The sequence below is a fragment of the Argopecten irradians genome, chromosome 5 (genome assembly GCF_041381155.1).
Source record: "Argopecten irradians isolate NY chromosome 5, Ai_NY, whole genome shotgun sequence".
Classification (NCBI taxonomy): domain Eukaryota; kingdom Metazoa; phylum Mollusca; class Bivalvia; order Pectinida; family Pectinidae; genus Argopecten; species Argopecten irradians.
Window position 1 is genome coordinate 1,009,194 of NC_091138.1, and position 25,608 is coordinate 1,034,801.

A 25,608-nucleotide genomic window follows, 5' to 3' on the forward strand; every position below is an offset into this window, starting at 1 on the left:
ATCTACAAACAATTCCCATATACCTGATTGTTCTTGATACTTAAATATCGTACAAACAATTCCCCATATACCTAATTGTTCTTGATACTTAAATATCGTACAAACAATTCCCCATATACCTAATTGTTCTTGATACTTAAATATCGTACAAACAATTCCCCATATACCTAATTGTTCTTGATACTTTAATATCGTACAAACAATTCCCCATATACCTGATTGTTCTTGATACTTAAATATCGTACAAACAATTCCCCATATACCTAATTGTTCTTGATACTTAAATATCGTACAAACAATTCCCCATATACCTGATTGTTCTTGATACTTAAATATCGTACAAACAATTCCCCATATACCTGATTGTTCTTGATACTTAAATATCGTACAAACAATTCCCCATATACCTGATTGTTCTTGATACTTAAATATCGTACAAACAATTCCCCATATACCTGATTGTTCTTGATACTTAAATATCGTACAAACAATTCCCCATATACCTAATTGTTCTTGATACTTAAATATCGTACAAACAATTCCCCATATACCTGATTGTTCTTGATACTTAAATATCGTACAAACAATTCCCCATATACCTAATTGTTCTTGATACTTAAATATCGTACAAACAATTCCCCATATACCTAATTGTTCTTGATACTTAAATATCGTACAAACAATTCCCCATATACCTGATTGTTCTTGATACTGTTAATATCGTACAAACAATTCCCATATACCTATTGTTCTTGATACTTAAATATCGTACAAACAATTCCCCATATACCTATTGTTCTTGATACTATACGTACAACAATTCCCCATATACCTATTGTTCTTGATACTTAAATATCGTACAAACAATTCCCCATATACCTATTGTTCTTGATACTTAAATATGTACAAACAATTCCCCATATACCTAATTGTTCTTGATACTTAAATATCGTACAAACAACATAAATTCGTACAACAATTCCCATATACTATTGTTCTTGATACTTAAATATCGTACAAACAATTCCCCATATACCTAATTGTTCTTGACTATATGTACTTAATACCTATGTCTGATACTTAATATCGTAAACAATTCCCCATATACCTAATTTCTTGATACTTAAATATCGTACAAACAATTCCCCATATACCTAATTCTTATACTTAAATATTTCATTTATACCTAATGTTCTTGATACTTAAATATCGTACAAACAATTCCCCATATACCTAATTGTTCTTGATACTTAAATATCGTACAAACAATTCCCATATACCTAATTGTCTTGATACTTAAATATCGTACAAACAATTCCCCATATACCTAATTGTTCTTGATACGCAAACAATTCCCAATACTATTGTTCTTGATACTTAAATATCGTACAAACAATTCCCCATATACCTAATTGTTCTTGATACTAAATATCGTACAAACATTCCCCATATACCTATTGTTCTTTTACTTAAATATCGTACAAACAATTCCCCATATACCTAATTGATCTTGATACTTAAATATCGTACAAACAATTCCCTATATACCTAATTGATCTTGATACTTAAATATCGTACAAACAATTCCCTATATACCTGATTGTTTTGATACTTAATATCGTACAAACAATTCCCTATATACCTGATTGTTCTTGATACTTAAATATCGTACAAACAATTCCCATAACCTAATATACAAACAATTCCCCATATACCTAATTGTTCTTGATACTGTTAATACAGTACAAACAATTCCCTATATACCTGATACAATAACTATAAGACTATGTAAGATTTCAATGAATGTTTGTAGCACTTGGTATGACCAGGAACATCCTCATGGAAGTGGACACATCATATAGAGATCAGTCGCGCCCCTTCTGCTGCGGCACATACATAGAATGTGGCCTTCCCCGTGTAGCTTTTCTGTGGAGGAGAGAAAATCAAAGTATGATGATAAGCATTACCTACTTAACTAGGACAAATCTGTAATATAACGAATACATCTCACTTACCAGGGACATCAATTTCCAGTGAATAGATCCAGAATAATATTCTATAGATAGGTTATGAAATGGTTACTGTCATACACCGTACACTCTACTTTTATCACCAACATCAGATAAACTGTACCTGTACATGTTCCATGACCTTCTCAACCTCACTCTTCTTCACCAAGGTCACAGTACATCCTCCAAATCCTCCACCGGTCATTCTTGACCCGTACACTCCATCTACCTCTAATGCTGCTTTCACAAGTTGGTCAAGTTCTGGACACGACACCTCATAATCATCCCTACAATAATGACATCAGAGCCACATACTCATTAAATATAATTAAGTCACTAATTCAAAAAGTTGCATTGCATTTATAATATTAAATCTGGGTTACGCTAATTAAACCCATGACACACAGCATGTGTCTTATTATTTAACCTTTTAACGTCATAATTTTCACCTGCATAATTAAGATAAGAAAGTATATAACTGTTTTATTCAAAGAAACCAATCCCTGTATCACCACATTATCTGTGTATATGCTAGCTTGTACAGTTACATCATAGGCATATAATCAAACAAATGTACTACACACACATACTAATATGGGGGCTAGAGACACAAATTTTTCAATCGAAAATTTCAAAGGGCTGTATTGAGCAAATGGATGGTATATAGATATACAGTAACATACTGGTACGTTTGCTTTCTACCTTACTTTCATTCATATGAAGCTGAAGTGCTGACATACAGTGGTTTTTGAACTACCCATTAGAGACTTGGCATGTTATCGGAGGACATCACAGTGTCCGACCAGTTGAAATCTGGCTGTTTTCCGTTGTTTCCGGATACCTAGTGACATTTATACGGCATGATTTATATTGTATCATATACCAAATTAAAGATAAATTATGTGGCTGTCAGTTCAGAGTATTCCCATTGTCACATCTTATACGGTTTGTTAAAAATGATACTTTTTCTAAAATTGGGTAGTGTTATATGGCCGGCCAAGTGATAGACCTGGACACTGTACTACATATAAATAGAGAGAAAAATGTTTAGGACCAATGCCTATGGTTACACTAATGACAAGATATGACAACATACATTCAACTGCTGCAAGACTGTAAATGTTTGGTTAACGTCCTACTAGCCATTAATACCCAAGGTCATTTAAGGACATATGTCAGGTTAAGATGGCTGATAAAAGCTGGAGAAAAACCACGGACCAGCAGTCAGTAAGGAACTACCTGGCAACTACTGCTCTCATAAAGGATTCAAACTGGTGACCTAGAGGTGGAGGGCTGTGTGGAGAAAAACCACCGACCAGCAGTCAGTAAGGAACTACCTGGCAACTACTGCTCTCGTAAAGGATTCAAACTGGTGACCTAGAGATGGAGGGCTGTGTGGAGAAAAACCACTGACCAGCAGTCAGTATGGAACTACCTGGCAACTACTGCTCTCATAAAGGATTCAAACTGGTGACCTAGAGGTGGAGGGCTGTGTGGAGAAAAACCACCGACCAGCAGTCAGTATGGAACTACCTGGCAACTACTGCTCTCATATAGGATTCAAACTGGTGACCTAGAGGTGGAGGGCTGTGTGGAGAAAAACCACCGACCAGCAGTCAGTATGGAACTACCTGGCAACTACTGCTCTCATATAGGATTCAAACTGGTGACCTAGAGGTGGAGGGCTGTGTGGAGAAAAACCACCGACCAGCAGTCAGTATGGAACTACCTGGCAACTACTGCTCTCATAAAGGATTCAAACTGGTGACCTAGAGGTGGAGGGCTGTGTGGAGAAAAACCACCGACCAGCAGTCAGTATGGAACTACCTGGCAACTACTGCTCTCATATAGGATTCAAACTGGTGACCTAGAGGTGGAGGGCTGTGTGGAGAAAAACCACCGACCAGCAGTCAGTATGGAACTACCTGGCAACTACTGCTCTCATATAGGATTCAAACTGGTGACCTAGAGGTGGAGGGCTGTGTGGAGAAAAACCACCGACCAGCAGTCAGTATGGAACTACCTGGCAACTACTGCTCTCATATAGGATTCAAACTGGTGACCTAGAGGTGGAGGGCTGTGTGGAGAAAAACCACCGACCAGCAGTCAGTATGGAACTACCTGGCAACTACTGCTCTCATATAGGATTCAAACTGGTGACCTAGAGGTGGAGGGCTGTGTGGAGAAAAACCACCGACCAGCAGTCAGTATGGAACTACCTGGCAACTACTGCTCTCATATAGGATTCAAACTGGTGACCTAGAGGTGGAGGGCTGTGTGGAGAAAAACCACCGACCAGCAGTCAGTATGGAACTACCTGGCAACTACTGCTCTCGTAAAGGATTCAAACTGGTGACCTAGAGGTGGAGGGCTGTGTGGAGAAAAACCACCGACCAGCAGTCAGTATGGAACTACCTGGCAACTACTGCTCTCATATAGGATTCAAACTGGTGACCTAGAGGTGGAGGGCTGTGTGGAGAAAAACCACCGACCAGCAGTCAGTATGGAACTACCTGGCAACTACTGCTCTCATATAGGATTCAAACTGGTGACCTAGAGGTGGAGGGCTGTGTGGAGAAAAACCACCGACCAGCAGTCAGTATGGAACTACCTGGCAACTACTGCTCTCATATAGGATTCAAACTGGTGACCTAGAGGTGGAGGGCTGTGTGGAGAAAAAAACCACCGACCAGCAGTCAGTATGGAACTACCTGGCAACTACTGCTCTCATATAGGATTCAAACTGGTGACCTAGAGGTGGAGGGCTGTGTGGAGAAAAAACCACCGACCAGCAGTCAGTATGGAACTACCTGGCAACTACTGCTCTCATATAGGATTCAAACTGGTGACCTAGAGGTGGAGGGCTGTGTGGAGAAAAACCACCGACCAGCAGTCAGTATGGAACTACCTGGCAACTACTGCTCTCATAAAGGATTCAAACTGGTGACCTAGAGGTGGAGGGCTGTGTGGAGAAAAACCACCGACCAGCAGTCAGTATGGAACTACCTGGCAACTACTGCTCTCGTATAGGATTCAAACTGGTGACCTAGAGGTGGAGGGCTGTGTGGAGAAAAACCACCGACCAGCAGTCAGTATGGAACTACCTGGCAACTACTGCTCTCATAAAGGATTCAAACTGGTGACCTAGAGGTGGAGGGCTGTGTGGAGAAAAACCACCGACCAGCAGTCAGTATGGAACTACCTGGCAACTACTGCTCTCATAAAGGATTCAAACTGGTGACCTAGAGGTGGAGGGCTGTGTGGAGAAAAACCACCGACCAGCAGTCAGTATGGAAATACCTGGCAACTACTGCTCTCATAAAGGATTCAAACTGGTGACCTAGAGGTGGAGGGCTGTGTGGAGAAAAACCACCGACCAGCAGTCAGTATGGAACTACCTGGCAACTACTGCTCTCGTAAAGGATTCAAACTGGTGACCTAGAGGTGGAGGGCTGTGTGGAGAAAAACCACCGACCAGCAGTCAGTATGGAACTACCTGGCAACTACTGCTCTCATATAGGATTCAAACTGGTGACCTAGAGGTGGAGGGCTGTGTGGAGAAAAACCACCGACCAGCAGTCAGTATGGAACTACCTGGCAACTACTGCTCTCATAAGGATTCAAACTGGTGACCTAGAGGTGGAGGGCTGTGTGGAGAAAAACCACCGACCAGCAGTCAGTATGGAACTACCTGGCAACTACTGCTCTCATATAGGATTCAAACTGGTGACCTAGAGGTGGAGGGCTGTGTGGAGAAAAACCACCGACCAGCAGTCAGTATGGAACTACCTGGCAACTACTGCTCTCATATAGGATTCAAACTGGTGACCTAGAGGTGGAGGGCTGTGTGGAGAAAAACCACCGACCAGCAGTCAGTATGGAACTACCTGGCAACTACTGCTCTCATATAGGATTCAAACTGGTGACCTAGAGGTGGAGGGCTGTGTGGAGAAAAACCACCGACCAGCAGTCAGTATGGAACTACCTGGCAACTACTGCTCTCATATAGGATTCAAACTGGTGACCTAGAGGTGGAGGGCTGTGTGGAGAAAAACCACCGACCAGCAGTCAGTATGGAACTACCTGGCAACTACTGCTCTCATATAGGATTCGAACTGGTGACCTAGAGGTGGAGGGCTGTGTGGAGAAAAACCACCGACCAGCAGTCAGTAAGGAACTACCTGGCAACTACTGCTCTCGTAAAGGATTCAAACTGGTGACCTAGAGATGGAGGGCTGTGTGGAGAAAAACCACTGACCAGCAGTCAGTATGGAACTACCTGGCAACTACTGCTCTCATATAGGATTCAAACTGGTGACCTAGAGGTGGAGGGCTGTGTGGAGAAAAACCACCGACCAGCAGTCAGTATGGAACTACCTGGCAAACTACTGCTCTCATATAGGATTCAAACTGGTGACCTAGAGGTGGAGGGCTGTGTGGAGAAAAACCACCGACCAGCAGTCAGTATGGAACTACCTGGCAACTACTGCTCTCATATAGGATTCAAACTGGTGACCTAGAGGTGGAGGGCTGTGTGGAGAAAAACCACCGACCAGCAGTCAGTATGGAACTACCTGGCAACTACTGCTCTCATATAGGATTCAAACTGGTGACCTAGAGGTGGAGGGCTGTGTGGAGAAAAACCACCGACCAGCAGTCAGTATGGAACTACCTGGCAACTACTGCTCTCATATAGGATTCAAACTGGTGACCTAGAGGTGGAGGGCTGTGTGGAGAAAAACCACCGACCAGCAGTCAGTATGGAACTACCTGGCAACTACTGCTCTCATATAGGATTCAAACTGGTGACCTAGAGGTGGAGGGCTGTGTGGAGAAAAACCACCGACCAGCAGTCAGTATGGAACTACCTGGCAACTACTGCTCTCATATAGGATTCAAACTGGTGACCTAGAGGTGGAGGGCTGTGTGGAGAAAAACCACCGACCAGCAGTCAGTATGGAACTACCTGGCAACTACTGCTCTCATAAAGGATTCAAACTGGTGACCTAGAGGTGGAGGGCTGTGTGGAGAAAAACCACCGACCAGCAGTCAGTATGGAACTACCTGGCAACTACTGCTCTCATATAGGATTCAAACTGGTGACCTAGAGGTGGAGGGCTGTGTGGAGAAAAACCACGACCAGCAGTCAGTATGGAACTACCTGGCAACTACTGCTCTCATATAGGATTCAAACTGGTGACCTAGAGGTGGAGGGCTGTGTGGAGAAAAACCACCGACGACCAGCAGTCAGTATGGAACTACCTGGCAACTACTGCTCTCATAAAGGATTCAAACTGGTGACCTAGAGGTGGAGGGCTGTGTGGAGAAAAACCACCGACCAGCAGTCAGTATGGAACTACCTGGCAACTACTGCTCTCATATAGGATTCAAACTGGTGACCTAGAGGTGGAGGGCTGTGTGGAGAAAAACCACCGACCAGCAGTCAGTATGGAACTACCTGGCAACTACTGCTCTCATAAAGGATTCAAACTGGTGACCTAGAGGTGGAGGGCTGTGTGGAGAAAAACCACCGACCAGCAGTCAGTATGGAACTACCTGGCAACTACTGCTCTCATAAAGGATTCAAACTGGTGACCTAGAGGTGGAGGGCTGTGTGGAGAAAAACCACCGACCAGCAGTCAGTATGGAACTACCTGGCAACTACTGCTCTCATATAGGATTCAAACTGGTGACCTAGAGGTGGAGGGCTGTGTGGAGAAAAACCACCGACCAGCAGTCAGTATGGAACTACCTGGCAACTACTGCTCTCATAAAGGATTCAAACTGGTGACCTAGAGGTGGAGGGCTGTGTGGAGAAAAACCACCGACCAGCAGTCAGTATGGAACTACCTGGCAACTACTGCTCTCATATAGGATTCAAACTGGTGACCTAGAGGTGGAGGGCTGTGTGGAGAAAAACCACCGACCAGCAGTCAGTATGGAACTACCTGGCAACTACTGCTCTCATATAGGATTCAAACTGGTGACCTAGAGGTGGAGGGCTGTGTGGAGAAAAACCACCGACCAGCAGTCAGTATGGAACTACCTGGCAACTACTGCTCTCATATAGGATTCAAACTGGTGACCTAGAGGTGGAGGGCTGTGTGGAGAAAAACCACCGACCAGCAGTCAGTATGGAACTACCTGGCAACTACTGCTCTCATATAGGATTCAAACTGGTGACCTAGAGGTGGAGGGCTGTGTGGAGAAAAACCACCGACCAGCAGTCAGTATGGAACTACCTGGCAACTACTGCTCTCATATAGGATTCAAACTGGTGACCTAGAGGTGGAGGGCTGTGTGGAGAGGAAAAACCACCGACCAGCAGTCAGTATGGAACTACCTGGCAACTACTGCTCTCATATAGGATTCAAACTGGTGACCTAGAGGTGGAGGGCTGTGTGGAGAAAAACCACCGACCAGCAGTCAGTATGGAACTACCTGGCAACTACTGCTCTCATAAAGGATTCAAACTGGTGACCTAGAGGTGGAGGGCTGTGTGGAGAAAAAACCACCGACCAGCAGTCAGTATGGAACTACCTGGCAACTACTGCTCTCATATAGGATTCAAACTGGTGACCTAGAGGTGGAGGGCTGTGTGGAGAAAAACCACCGACCAGCAGTCAGTATGGAACTACCTGGCAACTACTGCTCTCATATAGGATTCAAACTGGTGACCTAGAGGTGGAGGGCTGTGTGGAGAAAAACCACCGACCAGCAGTCAGTATGGAACTACCTGGCAACTACTGCTCTCATATAGGATTCGAACTGGTGACCTAGAGGTGGAGGGCTGTGTGGAGAAAAACCACCGACCAGCAGTCAGTATGGAACTACCTGGCAACTACTGCTCTCATAAAGGATTCAAACTGGTGACCTAGAGGTGGAGGGCTGTGTGGAGAAAAACCACCGACCAGCAGTCAGTATGGAACTACCTGGCAACTACTGCTCTCATATAGGATTCAAACTGGTGACCTAGAGGTGGAGGGCTGTGTGGAGAAAAACCACCGACCAGCAGTCAGTATGGAACTACCTGGCAACTACTGCTCTCGTATAGGATTCAAACTGGTGACCTAGAGATGGAGGGCTGTGTGGAGAAAAACCACTGACCAGCAGTCAGTATGGAACTACCTGGCAACTACTGCTCTCATAAAGGATTCAAACTGGTGACCTAGAGATGGAGGGCTGTGTGGAGAAAAACCACTGACCAGCAGTCAGTATGGAACTACCTGGCAACTACTGCTCTCATATAGGATTCAAACTGGTGACCTAGAGGTGGAGGGCTGTGTGGAGAAAAACCACCGACCAGCAGTCAGTATGGAACTACCTGGCAACTACTGCTCTCATAAAGGATTCAAACTGGTGACCTAGAGGTGGAGGGCTGTGTGGAGAAAAACCACCGACCAGCAGTCAGTATGGAACTACCTGGCAACTACTGCTCTCATAAAGGATTCAAACTGGTGACCTAGAGGTGGAGGGCTGTGTGGAGAAAAACCACCGACCAGCAGTCAGTATGGAACTACCTGGCAACTACTGCTCTCATATAGGATTCAAACTGGTGACCTAGAGGTGGAGGGCTGTGTGGAGAAAAAACCACCGACCAGCAGTCAGTATGGAACTACCTGGCAACTACTGCTCTCATATAGGATTCAAACTGGTGACCTAGAGGTGGAGGGCTGTGTGGAGAAAAACCACCGACCAGCAGTCAGTATGGAACTACCTGGCAACTACTGCTCTCATATAGGATTCAAACTGGTGACCTAGAGGTGGAGGGCTGTGTGGAGAAAAACCACCGACCAGCAGTCAGTATGGAACTACCTGGCAACTACTGCTCTCATAGGATTCAAACTGGTGACCTAGAGGGTGGAGGGCTGTGTGGAGAAAAACCACCGACCAGCAGTCAGTATGGAACTACCTGGCAACTACTGCTCTCATATAGGATTCAAACTGGTGACCTAGAGGTGGAGGGCTGTGTGGAGAAAAACCACCGACCAGCAGTCAGTATGGAACTACCTGGCAACTACTGCTCTCATATAGGATTCAAACTGGTGACCTAGAGGTGGAGGGCTGTGTGGAGAAAAACCACCGACCAGCAGTCAGTATGGAACTACCTGGCAACTACTGCTCTCATAAAGGATTCAAACTGGTGACCTAGAGGTGGAGGGCTGTGTGGAGAAAAACCACCGACCAGCAGTCAGTATGGAACTACCTGGCAACTACTGCTCTCATATAGGATTCAAACTGGTGACCTAGAGGTGGAGGGCTGTGTGGAGAAAAACCACCGACCAGCAGTCAGTATGGAACTACCTGGCAACTACTGCTCTCATATAGGATTCAAACTGGTGACCTAGAGGTGGAGGGCTGTGTGGAGAAAAACCACCGACCAGCAGTCAGTATGGAACTACCTGGCAACTACTGCTCTCATATAGGATTCAAACTGGTGACCTAGAGGTGGAGGGCTGTGTGGAGCTAAAAAACCACCGACCAGCAGTCAGTATGGAACTACCTGGCAACTACTGCTCTCATAAAGGATTCAAACTGGTGACCTAGAGGTGGAGGGCTGTGTGGAGAAAAACCACCGACCAGCAGTCAGTATGGAACTACCTGGCAACTACTGCTCTCATATAGGATTCAAACTGGTGACCTAGAGGTGGAGGGCTGTGTGGAGAAAAACCACCGACCAGCAGTCAGTATGGAACTACCTGGCAACTACTGCTCTCGTAAAGGATTCAAACTGGTGACCTAGAGGTGGAGGGCTGTGTGGAGAAAAACCACCGACCAGCAGTCAGTATGGAACTACCTGGCAACTACTGCTCTCATATAGGATTCAAACTGGTGACCTAGAGGTGGAGGGCTGTGTGGAGAAAAATCACCGACCAGCAGTCAGTATGGAACTACCTGGCAACTACTGCTCTTTTAAAGGATTCAAACTGGTGACCTAGAGGTGGAGGGCTGTGTGGAAAAAAACCACCGACCAGCAGTCAGTATGGAACTACCTGGCAACTACTGCTCTCATATAGGATTCGAACTGGTGACCTAGAGGTGGAGGGCTGTGCGGAGAAAAACCACCGACCAGCAGTCAGTATGGAACTACCTGGCAACTACTGCTCTCATAAAGGATTCAAACTGGTGACCTAGAGGTGGAGGGCTGTGTGGAGAAAAACCACGGACCAGCAGTCAGTATGGAACTACCTGGCAACTACTGCTCTCATAAAGGATTCAAACTGGTGACCTAGAGGTGGAGGGCTGTGTGGAGAAAAACCACCGACCAGCAGTCAGTATGGAACTACCTGGCAACTACTGCTCTCATAAAGGATTCAAACTGGTGACCTAGAGGTGGAGGGCTGTGTGGAGAAAAACCACCGACCAGCAGTCAGTATGGAACTACCTGGCAACTACTGCTCTCATATAGGATTCAAACTGGTGACCTAGAGGTGGAGGGCTGTGTGGAGAAAAAACCACCGACCAGCAGTCAGTATGGAACTACCTGGCAACTACTGCTCTCATATAGGATTCAAACTGGTGACCTAGAGGTGGAGGGCTGTGTGGAGAAAAACCACCGACCAGCAGTCAGTATGGAACTACCTGGCAACTACTGCTCTCATAAAGGATTCAAACTGGTGACCTAGAGGTGGAGGGCTGTGTGGAGAAAAACCACCGACCAGCAGTCAGTATGGAACTACCTGGCAACTACTGCTCTCATATAGGATTCAAACTGGTGACCTAGAGGTGGAGGGCTGTGTGGAGAAAAACCACCGACCAGCAGTCAGTATGGAACTACCTGGCAACTACTGCTCTCATATAGGATTCAAACTGGTGACCTAGAGGTGGAGGGCTGTGTGGAGAAAAACCAGAGGGCCAGAAGTCAGTAATGGAACTACCTGGCAACTACTGCTCTCGTAAAGGATTCAAACTGGTGACCTAGAGGTGGAGGGGCTGTGTGGAGAAAAACCACGGACCAGCAGTCAGTATGGAAGTACCTGGCAACTACTGCTCTCATATAGGATTCAAACTGGTGACCTAGAGGTGGAGGGCTGTGTGGAGAAAAACCACCGACCAGCAGTCAGTATGGAACTACCTGGCAACTACTCAGGATTCAAACTGGTCTAGAGGTGGAGGGCTGTGTGGGAAAAAACACCGACCAGCAGTCAGTATGGAACTACCTGGCAACTACTGCTCTCATATAGGATTCAAACTGGTGACCTAGAGGTGAAGGGCTTGTGCAACTACTGCTCTCGTAAAGGATTCACACTGGTGACCTAGAGGTAGGGCTGTTGTGGAGAAAAACCACGGGACCAGCAAGTAGGACTACCTCAACTATAACCCTCATAAAGGATTCAAACTGGTGACCTAGAGGTGGAGGGCTGTGTGGAGAAAAACCACCGACCAGCAGTCAGTATGGAACTACCTGGCAAACTACTGCTCTCATATAGGATTCAAACTGGTGACCTAGAGGTGGAGGGCTGTGTGGAGAAAAACCACGGACCAGCAGTCAGTATGGAACTACCTGGCAACTACTGCTCTCATAAAGGATTCAAACTGGTGACCTGGAGGTGGCTGTGTGGGAGAAAAAAACCACCGACCAGCTTCAGTATGGAACTACCTGGCAACTACTGCTCTCATATAGGATTCAAACTGGTGACCTAGAGGTGGAGGGCTGTGTGGAGAAAAACCACCAGGCCAGCAGTCAGTATGGAAAACTAACCTGGCAACTACTACATGATTCTCAGATAGGATTCTAACTAGGTGACCTAGAGGTGGAGGGCTGTGTGGAGAAAAGACCACCCGATCCAGCAAGTCAGTAAGGAACTGAACCTTGCAACATACTGCTTCTCATAAAAGGATTCAAACTGGTGACCTAGAGGTGGAGGGCTGTGTGGAGAAAAACACTGCGACCAGCAGTCAGTATGGAACTACCTGGCAACTACTGCTCTCATAAAGGATTCTAAACTGGTGGACCTAGAGGTGGAGGGCAGTGTGGAGAAAAACCACCGACCAACAGTCAGTATGGAACTACCTGGCAACTACTGCTCCTCACTAAAGGATTCAAACTGGTGACCTAGAGGTGGAGGGCTGTGTGGAGAAAAACCACCGACCGTTACCCTGGAAACATACTGCTCAGTGTTTCCATAAGATTCAACCTGGTGTACTTTGACCGTGACCTTGGTAGGACGACATACCCTTCAGATCGTCTTCGTTAGCTTCTCGTAGACTTTTCTTGTTGATCATTTTAGCAGTAAGTTCACACTGGCGTCGTCTGGTGGGGTACTCCGTCCCAGTTAACTCATGTTTCACGTTAGAATTAGTAACCAGGACAACCACATTAGGATCCTTCATAGCTACCAGGCGACTTTCGATCGACCTTAACAATCAAGCAATTTATTTTCAACTGTCTTATCAATCTATTTATCATATAACACTAAGTCTTATAGAATGTGAAGTGATATTTACTACATGTACATACATTGTATACATATAAGGGTTGTCAGACCGGTTGGATTTTACTAAAATCAGACTTCCGACCGAGTAACCCGTTAACCGTTGACAACCCTAATATATATGAAACAATCACATTATCGGTAAATGATAATAATTATAATAGTTTAATTTCAAGTTAGAACATCAAAGAATGAAATTATTTATTTCTGATTTTATTCTCATGAGAAAGTAGAGACCAACAAGCATGCACTAAAACAAGTTTCTGATACTGAAAAGGGAGATAATCCATGGTTTCCACCATGGATCATTTTGGATAATTCATTTTATTTGAAATTAATTTAGATATGACATTCTGCAATATTTCTATTGACTTAAGGTAGGTCCATACTTTTGAAAATCGCGCCAATTCATATGGCGCTATACCGGAAGTTGCGGAGGTTGTTTTGAATTCCAGAATGGTTTCCGATACGCCACAACATCACACTTGGATATTTTTTCAATAGGTGAAAATACATATACATATAATATTGAATGTTTAAAATTATCAAATAAATCAAATAAAAGCAGTGAAGTGAAAATTATATGCTATCTCTGAGGTTTTTGCGTCCCTGTCGTAAATGGGAATGGATTTTTAAACACCGGAAGTGCCGTTCGTCGCTATAAATCATAAGAGGGGACCCGGCCGGACCGAAATTCCGGAATTCTAAAAAAATCGCATACGGATTTCCTTTAAACACACAATTTGGAGAAAATCATAAAAACAAACAGACATAAACCAGATATAATATCACAAAAACGTATGAATTGATGTGGAATGTTTTTTTGCGGCATGATTTTCAAAAAATAGTCAAATATAACCCATCTTAGCACTGGATGAAATGGGGGTAGGGTTGCGAGTTACAAACTTCAAGCTTACAAAATTGTGAAATTTTGATCGAGGACCCCGTGTTTTTATATGATATTTGAAAAACATATTACCTTGGGCATATCATATACAAATATTGTGAAATTGACATGGGTTTTCATTTCCTTTTTGGCCTATTCATTGATTTTTTACGGGCGAAAATATGGCAAAACATGATAACTACGTATAGAAACGGTCCTGGGAAATAACAAAAATTAGTTAGCATTTGTAAAAATAAAATAGTTTTGTATATTGTTCTATCGTAAGAAATTTAGGACAAAAAATCAACAGGATCGAGACTACATTCACCCTAATATACAGAAAACATAATCTTATGAATTTTTCTATTTTCGGTCAGCAAATTTGCATGGATGGTATATTTCAAGCTCAAATATCTCAAAAAGTAGTTCGAGAACACCCATTTATCTTTATAGATTTGAAATCTACATGAAAAATGCAAGAAAATAAGACCTGTTAGAAAAAAATGACATGGGTTTTCCCAAAAGTATGGAGCTACCTTAACTCTGATAACAATATCCCAAGCATGACATCAAACGTCATCGCTGTCGTAATCTTTTCCTCTCACCTGCAGTCGATGAGGAGGGCATTATCCTTCTCCCCCATGACAGAGATGAACTGATCCATGATACCACAGGGCATCCCTGGAAACTCGTGTTCGGCCTTCTGACATGCCAGAGCCTTATCCTTCTTGTCCACCTGACCAAAGGTTCCGGTTATACCCTCTAAGAAGGTGTATGTCGCCACCTCTATGGACGCTGAACTGGAAACTCCACCCCCGATAGGCACCGATGTTATAATGACTGCATTGAATGCAACCTTCTCTCCTGTTAGAGAAATCATTCATATGAAACACCATTAGCAGCTGACTTGATACTACAACATACCATGTTACAATGTCATTAAAAGTGTAAGAATAAAAAAGTAACTTCTATATCTTAATACTTTTGTGAGGTTAAATACTGTTCTCTTACTTCAAAGTCAATCCTAAAATAAGACAGTAGAACAAAAACTTAATCATTTTTGTCACTCATCTGCAAAATATTCATTACTTTTTTAATCTTTTAAAAATGAGAAAGAAATGTTAGTGAATTACCTTTGAAGTTGGCCACAACCCCCTTGACATAGTTAGCCCATTTAGGTGAGCCTGGTTGTAACGGTGTTTCTGGGGCAGGGACGTTAAACTCCACCTCACCGGTCTCATTGACCTCCGCTAAGGTCACAACGCGGCAAACATCACCAGCCACCTTACGACCAACCACTAAAGTGACTTGAGGCAAGGCCTGGAAAATATATAAGTTAAACATATTATCAAATTAGGGATACCAGGTAAGGTGAAAAATGTTAGACAAAGTAATGCTACACACAATGTATTCCAATGTATTATTATGTTTATTGTTCCTGGATTCAGGGGGGAGGAAGTGTGTGGTGTGTTTGTGTTGGGGGGAGGGTGGGGGTTAAAAGTGGTGAGGGTTAATATGAGTGGGGGTAAGAGTTTAGGTGGGGTAACTTTGGGTTTTTTAAAAACATATTTTCTAGAGAGGTTGGTCTGTATGCATGGTTTAATAAATTTAGAAAATGATGTGACTACTGACAACTGACATCCGATAAGGGAATTATAATGTTGACTACTGACAACTGACATCCGATAAGGGAATAATAATGTTGACTACTGACAACTGACATCCAATAAGGGAATTATGATGTTGACTACTGACAACTGACATCCGATAAGGGAATAATAATATTGACTACTGACAAGTGACATCCGATAAGGGAATTATGATGTTGACTACTGACAAGTGACATCCGATAAGGGAATTATAATGTTGACTACTGACAACTGACATCCGATAATAAGGGAATAATAATGTTGACTACTGACAACTGACATCCGATAAGGGAATAATAATGTTGACTACTGACAACTGACATCCGATAAGGGGGAATTATAAGGGATGTTGACTACTGACAACTGACATCCGATAAGGGAATAATAATGTTGACTACTGACAACTGACATCCGATAAGGGAATAATAATGTTGACTACTGACAAGTGACATCCGATAAGGGAATTATGATGTTTGACTACTGACAACTGACATCCGATAAGGGAATAATATATGTGACTACTGACAAGTGACATCCGATAAGGGAATAATATTGTTGACTACTGACAAGTGACATCCGATAAGGGAATAATAATGTTGACTACTGACAACTGACATCCGATAAGGGAATAATAATGTTGACTACTGACAACTGACATCCGATAAGGGAATAATAATGTTGACTACTGACAACTGACATCCGATAATGGGATATAATAATGTTGACTACTGACAACTGACATCCGATAAGGGAATAATGTTGACTACTGACAACTGACATCCGATAAGGGAATAATAATGTTGACTACTGACAACTGACATCCGATAAGGGAATAATGATGTTGACTACTGACAACTGACATCCGATAAGGGAATAATGTTGACTATGACAACTGACATCCGATAAGGGAATAATAATGTTGACTACTGACAACTGACATCCGATAAGGGAATAATAATGTTGACTACTGACAACTGACATCCGATAAGGGAATTATAATGTTGACTACTGACAACTGACATCCGAATAAGGGAATAATAATGTTGACTACTGACAAATACTGACAACTGACATCCGATAAGGGAATAATAATGTTGACTACTGACAAGTGACATCCGATAAGGGAATAAATAATGTTGACTACTGACAAGTGACATCCGATAAGGGAATAATAATGTTGACTACTGACAACTGACATCCGATAAGGGAATAATAATGTTGACTACGATAATGGAATAATAATGTTTGACTACTGACAACTGACATCCGATAAGGGAATAATAATGTTGACTACTGACAACTGACATCCGATAAGGGAATTATGATGTTGACTACTGACAACTGACATCCGATAAGGGAATAATAATGTTGACTACTGACAACTGACATCCGATAAGGGAATAATAATGTTGACTACTGACAACTGACATCCGATAAGGGACTGGTTGACTAGCAAGACAACTGACATCCGATAAGGGAATAATAATGTTGACTACTGACAACTGACATCCGATAAGGGAATAATAATGTTGACTACTGACAACTGACATCCGATAAGGGAATAATAATGTTGACTACTGACAACTGACATCCGATAAGGGAATAATAATGTTGACTACTGACAACTGACATCCGATAAGGGAATTATAATGTTGACTACTGACAACTGACATCCGATAAGGGAATAATAATGTTGACTACTGACAACTGACATCCGATAAGGGAATTATGATGTTGACTACTGACAACTGACATCCAATAAGGGAATAATAATGTTGACTACTGACAACTGACATCCGATAAGGGAATAATAATGTGTTGACTACTGACAACTGACATCCGATAAGGGAATAATAATGTTGACTACTGACAACTGACATCCGATAAGGGAATATGATGTTGACTACTGACAACTGACATCCGATAAGGGAATAATAATGTTGACTACTGACAACTGACATCCGATAAGGGAATAATAATGTTGACTACTGACAAACTGACATCCGATAAGGGAATTAATAATGTTGACTACTGACAAGTGACATCCGATAAGGGAATAATAATGTTGACTACTGACAACTGACATCCGATAAGGGAATAATAATGTTGACTACTGACAACTGACATCCGATAAGGGAATAATGATGTTGACTACTGACAACTGACATCCGATAAGGGAATAATAATGTTGACTACTGACAACTGACATCCGATAAGGGAATAATAATGTTGACTACTGACAACTGACATCCGATAAGGGAATAATAATGTTGACTACTGACAACTGACATCCGATAAGGGAATAATAATGTTGACTACTGACAACTGACATCCGATAAGGGAATAATAATGTTGACTACTGACAACTGACATCCGATAAGGGAATAATAATGTTGATACTGACAACTGACAACTGACATCCGATAAGGGAATAATAATGTTGACTACTGACAACTGACATCCGATAAGGGAATAATAATGTTGACTACTGACAACTGACATCCGATAAGGGAATAATAATGTTGACTACTGACAACTGACATCCGATAAGGGAATAATAATGTTGACTACTGACAACTGACATCCGATAAGGGAATTATGATGTTGACTACTGACAACTGACATCCGATAAGGGAATTAATAATGTTGACTACTGACAACTGACATCCGATAAGGGAATAATAATGTTGACTACTGACAACTGACATCCGATAAGGGAATAATAATGTTGACTACTGACAACTGACATCCAATAAGGGAAAATGATGTTGACTACTGACAACTGACATCCAATAAGGGAATAATGATTGTTGACTACTGACAACTGACATCCAATAAGGGAATAATAATGACTACTGACAGTATTGACATAAATATAATATTTGTAAAGGTTAGTAAAATAGAATCATGTTTGCCAGCTCTTTTTTTAATATCAGAATAAATCTCTCTTTCTATTACTGTAGGCTATTCGGCACATTCTGGTTCAAAATGAGAAAGAAAAACAAAACCCGAGACCTCCTCTTAATGGAATAGTGTCTGGTTTTACTGGAACAATTTACAAAGGGGTTAAATTTCCTCTATCACAATTTCCTGTGGTAAACATGGGTGTGTTGATAACTAGCCAATCCTGATCACCAGCTTGTGACCTTCACCTACATATTGTAGACGGGTATAGGAGCTAGACTTGCATTAGTTCCAGTATTTATTTACTAAAATGGTTTTATCAAATATATTTTATTACCATTTAACATGCAATGGAATCATGTACAAGTTTTACAAGCAAAATAAAGCCCGATCACAAGAAATAAACAGTCAAGAAGACATCATACATGTAGTTTATATATTACACAAAAATGAATTTTAGCAAGGGAAAGAAAGAGAGACAGAAGAAAGAAAGAAAAGGAATGAGTAAGAGAGAGAAATTTTGATAAATATATTAATGCTCAAAATCTTGTTATCAACTCTTTTTTCAAATCTTCTTTTAGTCAAGCCAACTCTGAAAAAGATGGCAGAAGACAAGTTAATGCTAATTAACCACTTTTCAAATCTTTTATTTATCAATTAATGTTCATATAATCCTTACTAAGTCTATGTTTATTATATTTAAATCTTGTTGGGGTCTTGTTTTAATGTTTAAAGCTTAATGCAAGCATATCATATATGCTTGCATTATGCTTTGACCTTTAATTTTCTTTAAAAATCAGCTGATTTCAAACACCTGCTATTACCCATATATACCATACAAACAAGAATTACCAGTAATTATAAGTATCGCCCGTACAGCATTATTGTTTTATTACATAACTATAATGGAATATTCAAAAACATCTGAGAGAAGAAAAAAAACATGATGTTTGGCCATCTTGTTGGCCGATCGGTCCCAAAATGCAATATGCACAACTAGGGTTCTAGGGGAACCTACATATGGAATTTGAAAATGATCCCTTCAGTACTTTCTGAGAAATAGCGATAACAAACTTTAACTATCAAAATCCAAGATGACGGACGCTCGGCCATCTTGTTGACCGATCGTTCCCAAAATGCAATACACAACTAGGGTCCTTGGGGAACCTGCATATAAAATTTGAGAATGATCCCTTTAGTACTTTCTGAGAAATAGCGATAACAAACTTTAACTATCAAAATCCAAGATGGCTGTCTGGGGCCATCTTGTTGAGAGATCAGTCCCAAAATGCATTATGTACAACTAGGGCGCTAGAGGGACCTATGTATGAAATTTGAGAACGATTCCATTAGTACTTTCTGAGAAATAGCGATAACAAACTTTAACTATCAAAATCCAAGATGGCTGCCTGGCAGTACTTTCTGAGAAATAGGGATAACAAACTTTAACTATCAAAATCCAAGATGGCTGCCAGGCAGCCATCTTGTTGACCGATCGGTCCAAAATGCAATATGCACAACTAGGGTCCTAGGGGAACCTACATATGGAATTTGAAAATGATCCCTTTAGTACTTTCTGAGAAATAGGGATAACAAACTTTAACTATCAAAATCCAAGATGGCTGCCAGGCAGCCATCTTGTTGACCGATCGGTCCAAAATGCAATATGCACAACTAGGGTTCTAGGGGAACCTACATATGGAGTTTGAGAATGATCTTTTCAGTACTTTCCGAGAAATAGCGATAACAAACTTTAACTATCAAAATCCGAGATGGCGGACGCTCGGCCATCTTGTTGACCGATCGGTCCCAAAATGCAATATGCACAACTAGGGTCCTAGGGGAACCTACATATGGAATTTGAAAATGATCCCTTTAGTACTTTCTGAGAAATAGCGATAACAAACTTTAACTATCAAAATCCAAGATGGCGGACGCTCGGCCATCTTGTTGACCGATCATTCCCAAAATGCAATATGCACAACTAGGGTCCTTGGGGAACCTGCATATAAAATTTGAAAATGATCCCTTTAGTACTTTCTGAGAAATAGCGATAACAAACTTTAACTATCAAAATCCAAGATGGCTGTCTGGCGGCCATCTTGTTGAGAGATCAGTCCCAAAATGCATTATGCACAACTTGGGCCCCAGAGGGACCTATGTATGAAATTTCCTTTAGTACTTTCTGAGAAATAGCGATAACAAACTTTAACTATCAAAATCCAAGATGGCTGCCTGGCAGTACTTTCTGAGAAATAGGGATAACAAACTTTAACTATCAAAATCCAAGATGGCTGCCAGGCGGCCATCTTGTTGACCGAACAGTCCAAAAATGCAATATGCACAACTAGGGCCCCAGGGGAACCTACATATGAAATTTGAGAATGATCCTTTCAGTACTTTCCGAGAAATAGTGATAACAAGAATTGTTACGGAGAATGATCCTTTCAGTACTTTCCGAGAAATAGTGATAACAAGAATTGTTAACGGACGGACGGATGGAGGGACGACTGACCACGGACAAAAAGCGATTTGAATAGCCCACCATCATCAGATGGTGGGCTAAAAAACTGTATTATAAAATTGAAATACAGTTATTCTGATATTTTATATTTAATTTTCTGTATACATGTACAGTTTTAGTTCATCTGTGTTTAAATATTGTATATGGTAAAGTTATCATTTAAAAGTGGTTCTGGACTCCAGGTGACTGGTCATTTTTTCTATAAGGGAATCACCTCCTGCTAGTGTTTGGAGGTCCTGGGTTTGATTCAAGGTGACTGGTCATTTTTTCTATAAGGGAATCACATCCAGCTAGTGTTTGGAGGTCCTGGGTTTGACTCCAGGTTACTAGTCATTTTTTCTATAAGGGAATCACCTCCTGCTAGTGTTTGGAGGTCCTGGGTTTGCCTCCAGGTTACTAGTCATTTTTTCTATATGGGAATCACATCCAGCTAGTGTTTGGAGGTCCTGGGTTTGATTCCAGGTGACTGGTCATTTTTTCTATATGGTAATCACACCCAGCTAGTGTTTGGAGGTCCTGGGTTTGACTCCAGGTGACTGGTCATTTTTTCTATAAGGGAATCACATCTGGCTTTTGTTTGGAGGTTCTGGGTTTGACTCCAGGTGACTGGTCATTTTTTCTATATTTGACCTAGTATAGGTGTCAACATACACATAATTAAGTGCCCCTCCCCCTTTTTTGAAAGGCTCAAATTATCTATTATTTAATGCATGAAGTTTAAATTGAAATGTTTAAATTATTAACTATACATTTTATCTGACATATCATTTGTCCTGTAATTTGTTGGTTAATTATAGTGTAATATAACTTTGTGAAAGGTCTGAATAAGGTCCCTTTATTTACTAAATTTCCTCAATTTTCCTCTATATATTGATACAAAGTATAATTTTGAGAACAGTGATTTATAACAATTAAAACAGTAGTACAATGTTGAATACTAAACATATGTGTCTTCATTTCAAGTTACATGTATACATGTAAATGCAACCGACTGTATATAATGTACATCTACATTGTAGCTTTCTTCCTACATTTGTATACATACAATTACTTATTAATGTTACATTATATGATTCTATAACTGTAAATGCCATCTATCAGTTGCATGGAGTCAAGGTTGCATAAATGATACCCAAGGACGTAGATGAGAAGGATAAGTCAATCGGGGTCTTGGACGTGAAACAATGCATTGGGGATGAGAAACATTTCGTGAAATCTGAAATAAATCATTTTGAACATGTCGCAGCCAGTGGATTCCACTAAAAGGTCAAGTGTGGTTAGGGAAAGATTCGATCGTTTGATATTTATAAACAACCATTGACTATCATTCTACCAAGGTAAAACATATAATAATTAAATAACGATATATACACAGGCCCAACTCACCATGGGAAACACGAACCCCTCATTGTAATCCGTGTGTTCCCCAATCAAGTTCACCCTTCCCGGCGCACACCCAACGACCTCGGGTTTTGTACCAAACCGTTCCTCGTATGAGACGCATGCTTTCTTGAGCAAATCTTCCACTTTAGGGATATCTGTGGCCATAGTTATAGGTGGTGTCACGATGATTTGTCGGTAAAGGGCCCAAACAGTAAGCGACAGTAAACGTGTATACCTCTCAAGGTTTTCGGTGTCGATGCAATTTTTGCTACAGCTTAACATAGTCCGGGCATTGCGTGAACCACTACGTATACGCTCCGTTGGCGTAGTAAAAAAAACAACAAAAAACATCATACTTAAAACACATAGGATAAAAACGTATTTATGAACTACATGTCTGGGTCTACATGTGCAGTTTTATAAATTTTACCACAATACCTCGTGTTATTCCACGGGAAGTGTTTAAAGTGAATAGTCGGGCAAAGAAAACCAGTCTAATTGCGTTCATTTACCTTCCAAAAATTCTCACATATTGATACGAAGGTCAGGTTCTGCTTAGTTTCCCAGTTCTGACCATTAAAGTACAGAAAAGTTGAAAGCATTGAAAGCGAGGCTGCGTGGAAATGTAACCACGGACATAAGTGAGCCGGGAGGACGTTTTAGAATTTCCATACTTTAAATTAATTTCTTCGTACGCAAACAGATTTTGACGAGAGATTTTATTTTTCCATTTCATAAGAAATTATACTGGATACCTTCACACCATTTTTACCGACTTTAGCCATCCTTGCCCGACTGTTCACTTTATTCTTCCACAACTGCATGTATTATGATCAACAATTTATAGACATTTGTGTGTAAACATGAATACTTTCTAATTCCGTGCTTTGAGAAATTTTGTAGTCTACGATTAGAAACATCTAAACCTTCTTAATTGTTTCCTGTTGCGTTGAAAGAATTAGCTGCAATATTTTAGTTCAAAAGACTTTTAGTCGGATAATGGCGTCGTCTTGTCGAAAGATAGTAGACCGGGTACGTATTTTCGTTCTAAAGTGGAATTAGTCTAATCTTGCAAGTATCAATATACTACAGTAATGATGACAAAGAAATACTGAACTCTCTGATGATGATGATAAGCAGGTTTTTGATAGTCAGACACTAGGATGTAAACTTTTTATGACGTCACACCACCTTTTCTGAGATCTCCCATTGCACAATATTAAGCAATACATCCTACATGTAAATCATCACATCTACCAGTTGTGTATATAACGACAAATCCTTTCTATAATAAGTAATGTACAGTTATAATTAAACTGCATGGGGGCCTACCACAGGGACATGATAATGTTAGTTACAGTAGAATCCTACTGGGGCCTACTACAGGGACATGATAATGTTAGTTAGAGTGGAATTATACTGGGGTCTACCACAGGGACATGATAATGTTAGTTACAGTCAAATCATACTGGGGTCTACCACAGGGACATGATAATGTTAGTTACAGTAGAGTCATACTGGGGTCTACCACAGGGACATGATAATGTTAGTTAGAGTGGAATTATACTGGGGTCTACCACAGGGACATGATAATGTTAGTTACAGTCAAATCATACTGGGGTCTACCACAGGGACATGATAATGTTAGTTACAGTAGAATCATACTGGGGTCTACCACAGGGACATGATAATGTTAGTTAGAGTGGAATTATACTGGGGTCTACCACAGGGACATGATAATGTTAGTTACAGTCAAATCATACTGGGGTCTACCACAGGGACATGATAATGTTAGTTACAGTAGAATCATACTGGGGTCTACCACAGGGACATGATAATGTTAGTTACAGTGGAATCATACTGGGGTCTACCACAGGGACATGATAAATGTTAGTTACAGTCAAATCATACTGGGGCCTACTACAGGGACATGATAATGTTAGTTACAGTGGAATCATACTGGGGTCTACCACAGGGACATGATAATGTTAGTTACAGTGGAATCATACTGGGGTCTACCACAGGGACATGATGATGTTAGTTACAGTGGAATCATACTGGGGTCTACCACAGGGACATGATAATGTTAGTTACAGTAGAATCATACTGGGGTCTACCACAGGGACATGATAATGTTAGTTAGAGTGGAATCATACTGGGGTCTACCACAGGGACATGATAATATTAGTTACAGTGGAATCATACTGGGGCCTACCACAGGGACATGATAATGTTAGTTACAGTAGAATCATACTGGGGCCTACTACAGGGACATGATTATGTTAGTTACAGTGGAATCATACTGGGGTCTACCACAGGGACATGATAATGTTAGTTACAGTGGAATTATACTGGGGTCTACCACAGGGACATGATGATGTTAGTTAGAGTGGAATTATACTGGGGTCTACCACAGGGACATGATAATGTTAGTTACAGTGGAATCATACTGGGGCCTACCACAGGGACATGATAATGTTAGTTACAGTCAAATCATACTGGGGCCTACCACAGGGACATGATAATGTTAGTTACAGTCGAATTATACTGGGGTCTACCACAGGGACATGATAATGTTAGTTACAGTCAAATCATACTGGGGTCTACCACAGGGACATGATAATGTTAGTTACAGTAGAATCATACTGGGGCCTACCACAGGGACATGATGATGTTAGTTACAGTAGAATCATACTGGGGCTACCACAGGGCCATAATGTCACAAGGGACATGATGATGTTAGTTACAGTAGAATCATACTGGGGTCTACCACAGGGACATGATAATGTTAGTTACAGTGGAATTATACTGGGGCCTA

At 41.6% G+C, this 25,608-nt stretch overlaps 1 protein-coding gene across 1 annotated transcript in view; it reads right to left on the minus strand.

Moving 5' to 3' along the window:
* The window catches only part of LOC138324188 (galactokinase-like), a 28,991-nt gene extending 5,923 nt beyond the window's left edge, over positions 1-23,068 (minus strand). The window contains exons 1-7 of the mRNA XM_069269269.1: positions 22,794-23,068; positions 15,464-15,650; positions 14,936-15,194; positions 13,157-13,368; positions 2,134-2,303; positions 1,716-1,926; positions 24-599 (exon numbers count right to left, since the gene is read on the minus strand). Of these exons, the coding sequence (XP_069125370.1) occupies positions 1,855-1,926; positions 2,134-2,303; positions 13,157-13,368; positions 14,936-15,194; positions 15,464-15,650; positions 22,794-22,955 (1,062 nt within the window). The 5' untranslated portion in view covers positions 22,956-23,068 and the 3' untranslated portion in view covers positions 24-599; positions 1,716-1,854. The remainder of the gene's footprint in view (positions 1-23; positions 600-1,715; positions 1,927-2,133; positions 2,304-13,156; positions 13,369-14,935; positions 15,195-15,463; positions 15,651-22,793) is intronic.
* Positions 23,069-25,608: the final 2,540 nt, after the last annotated feature.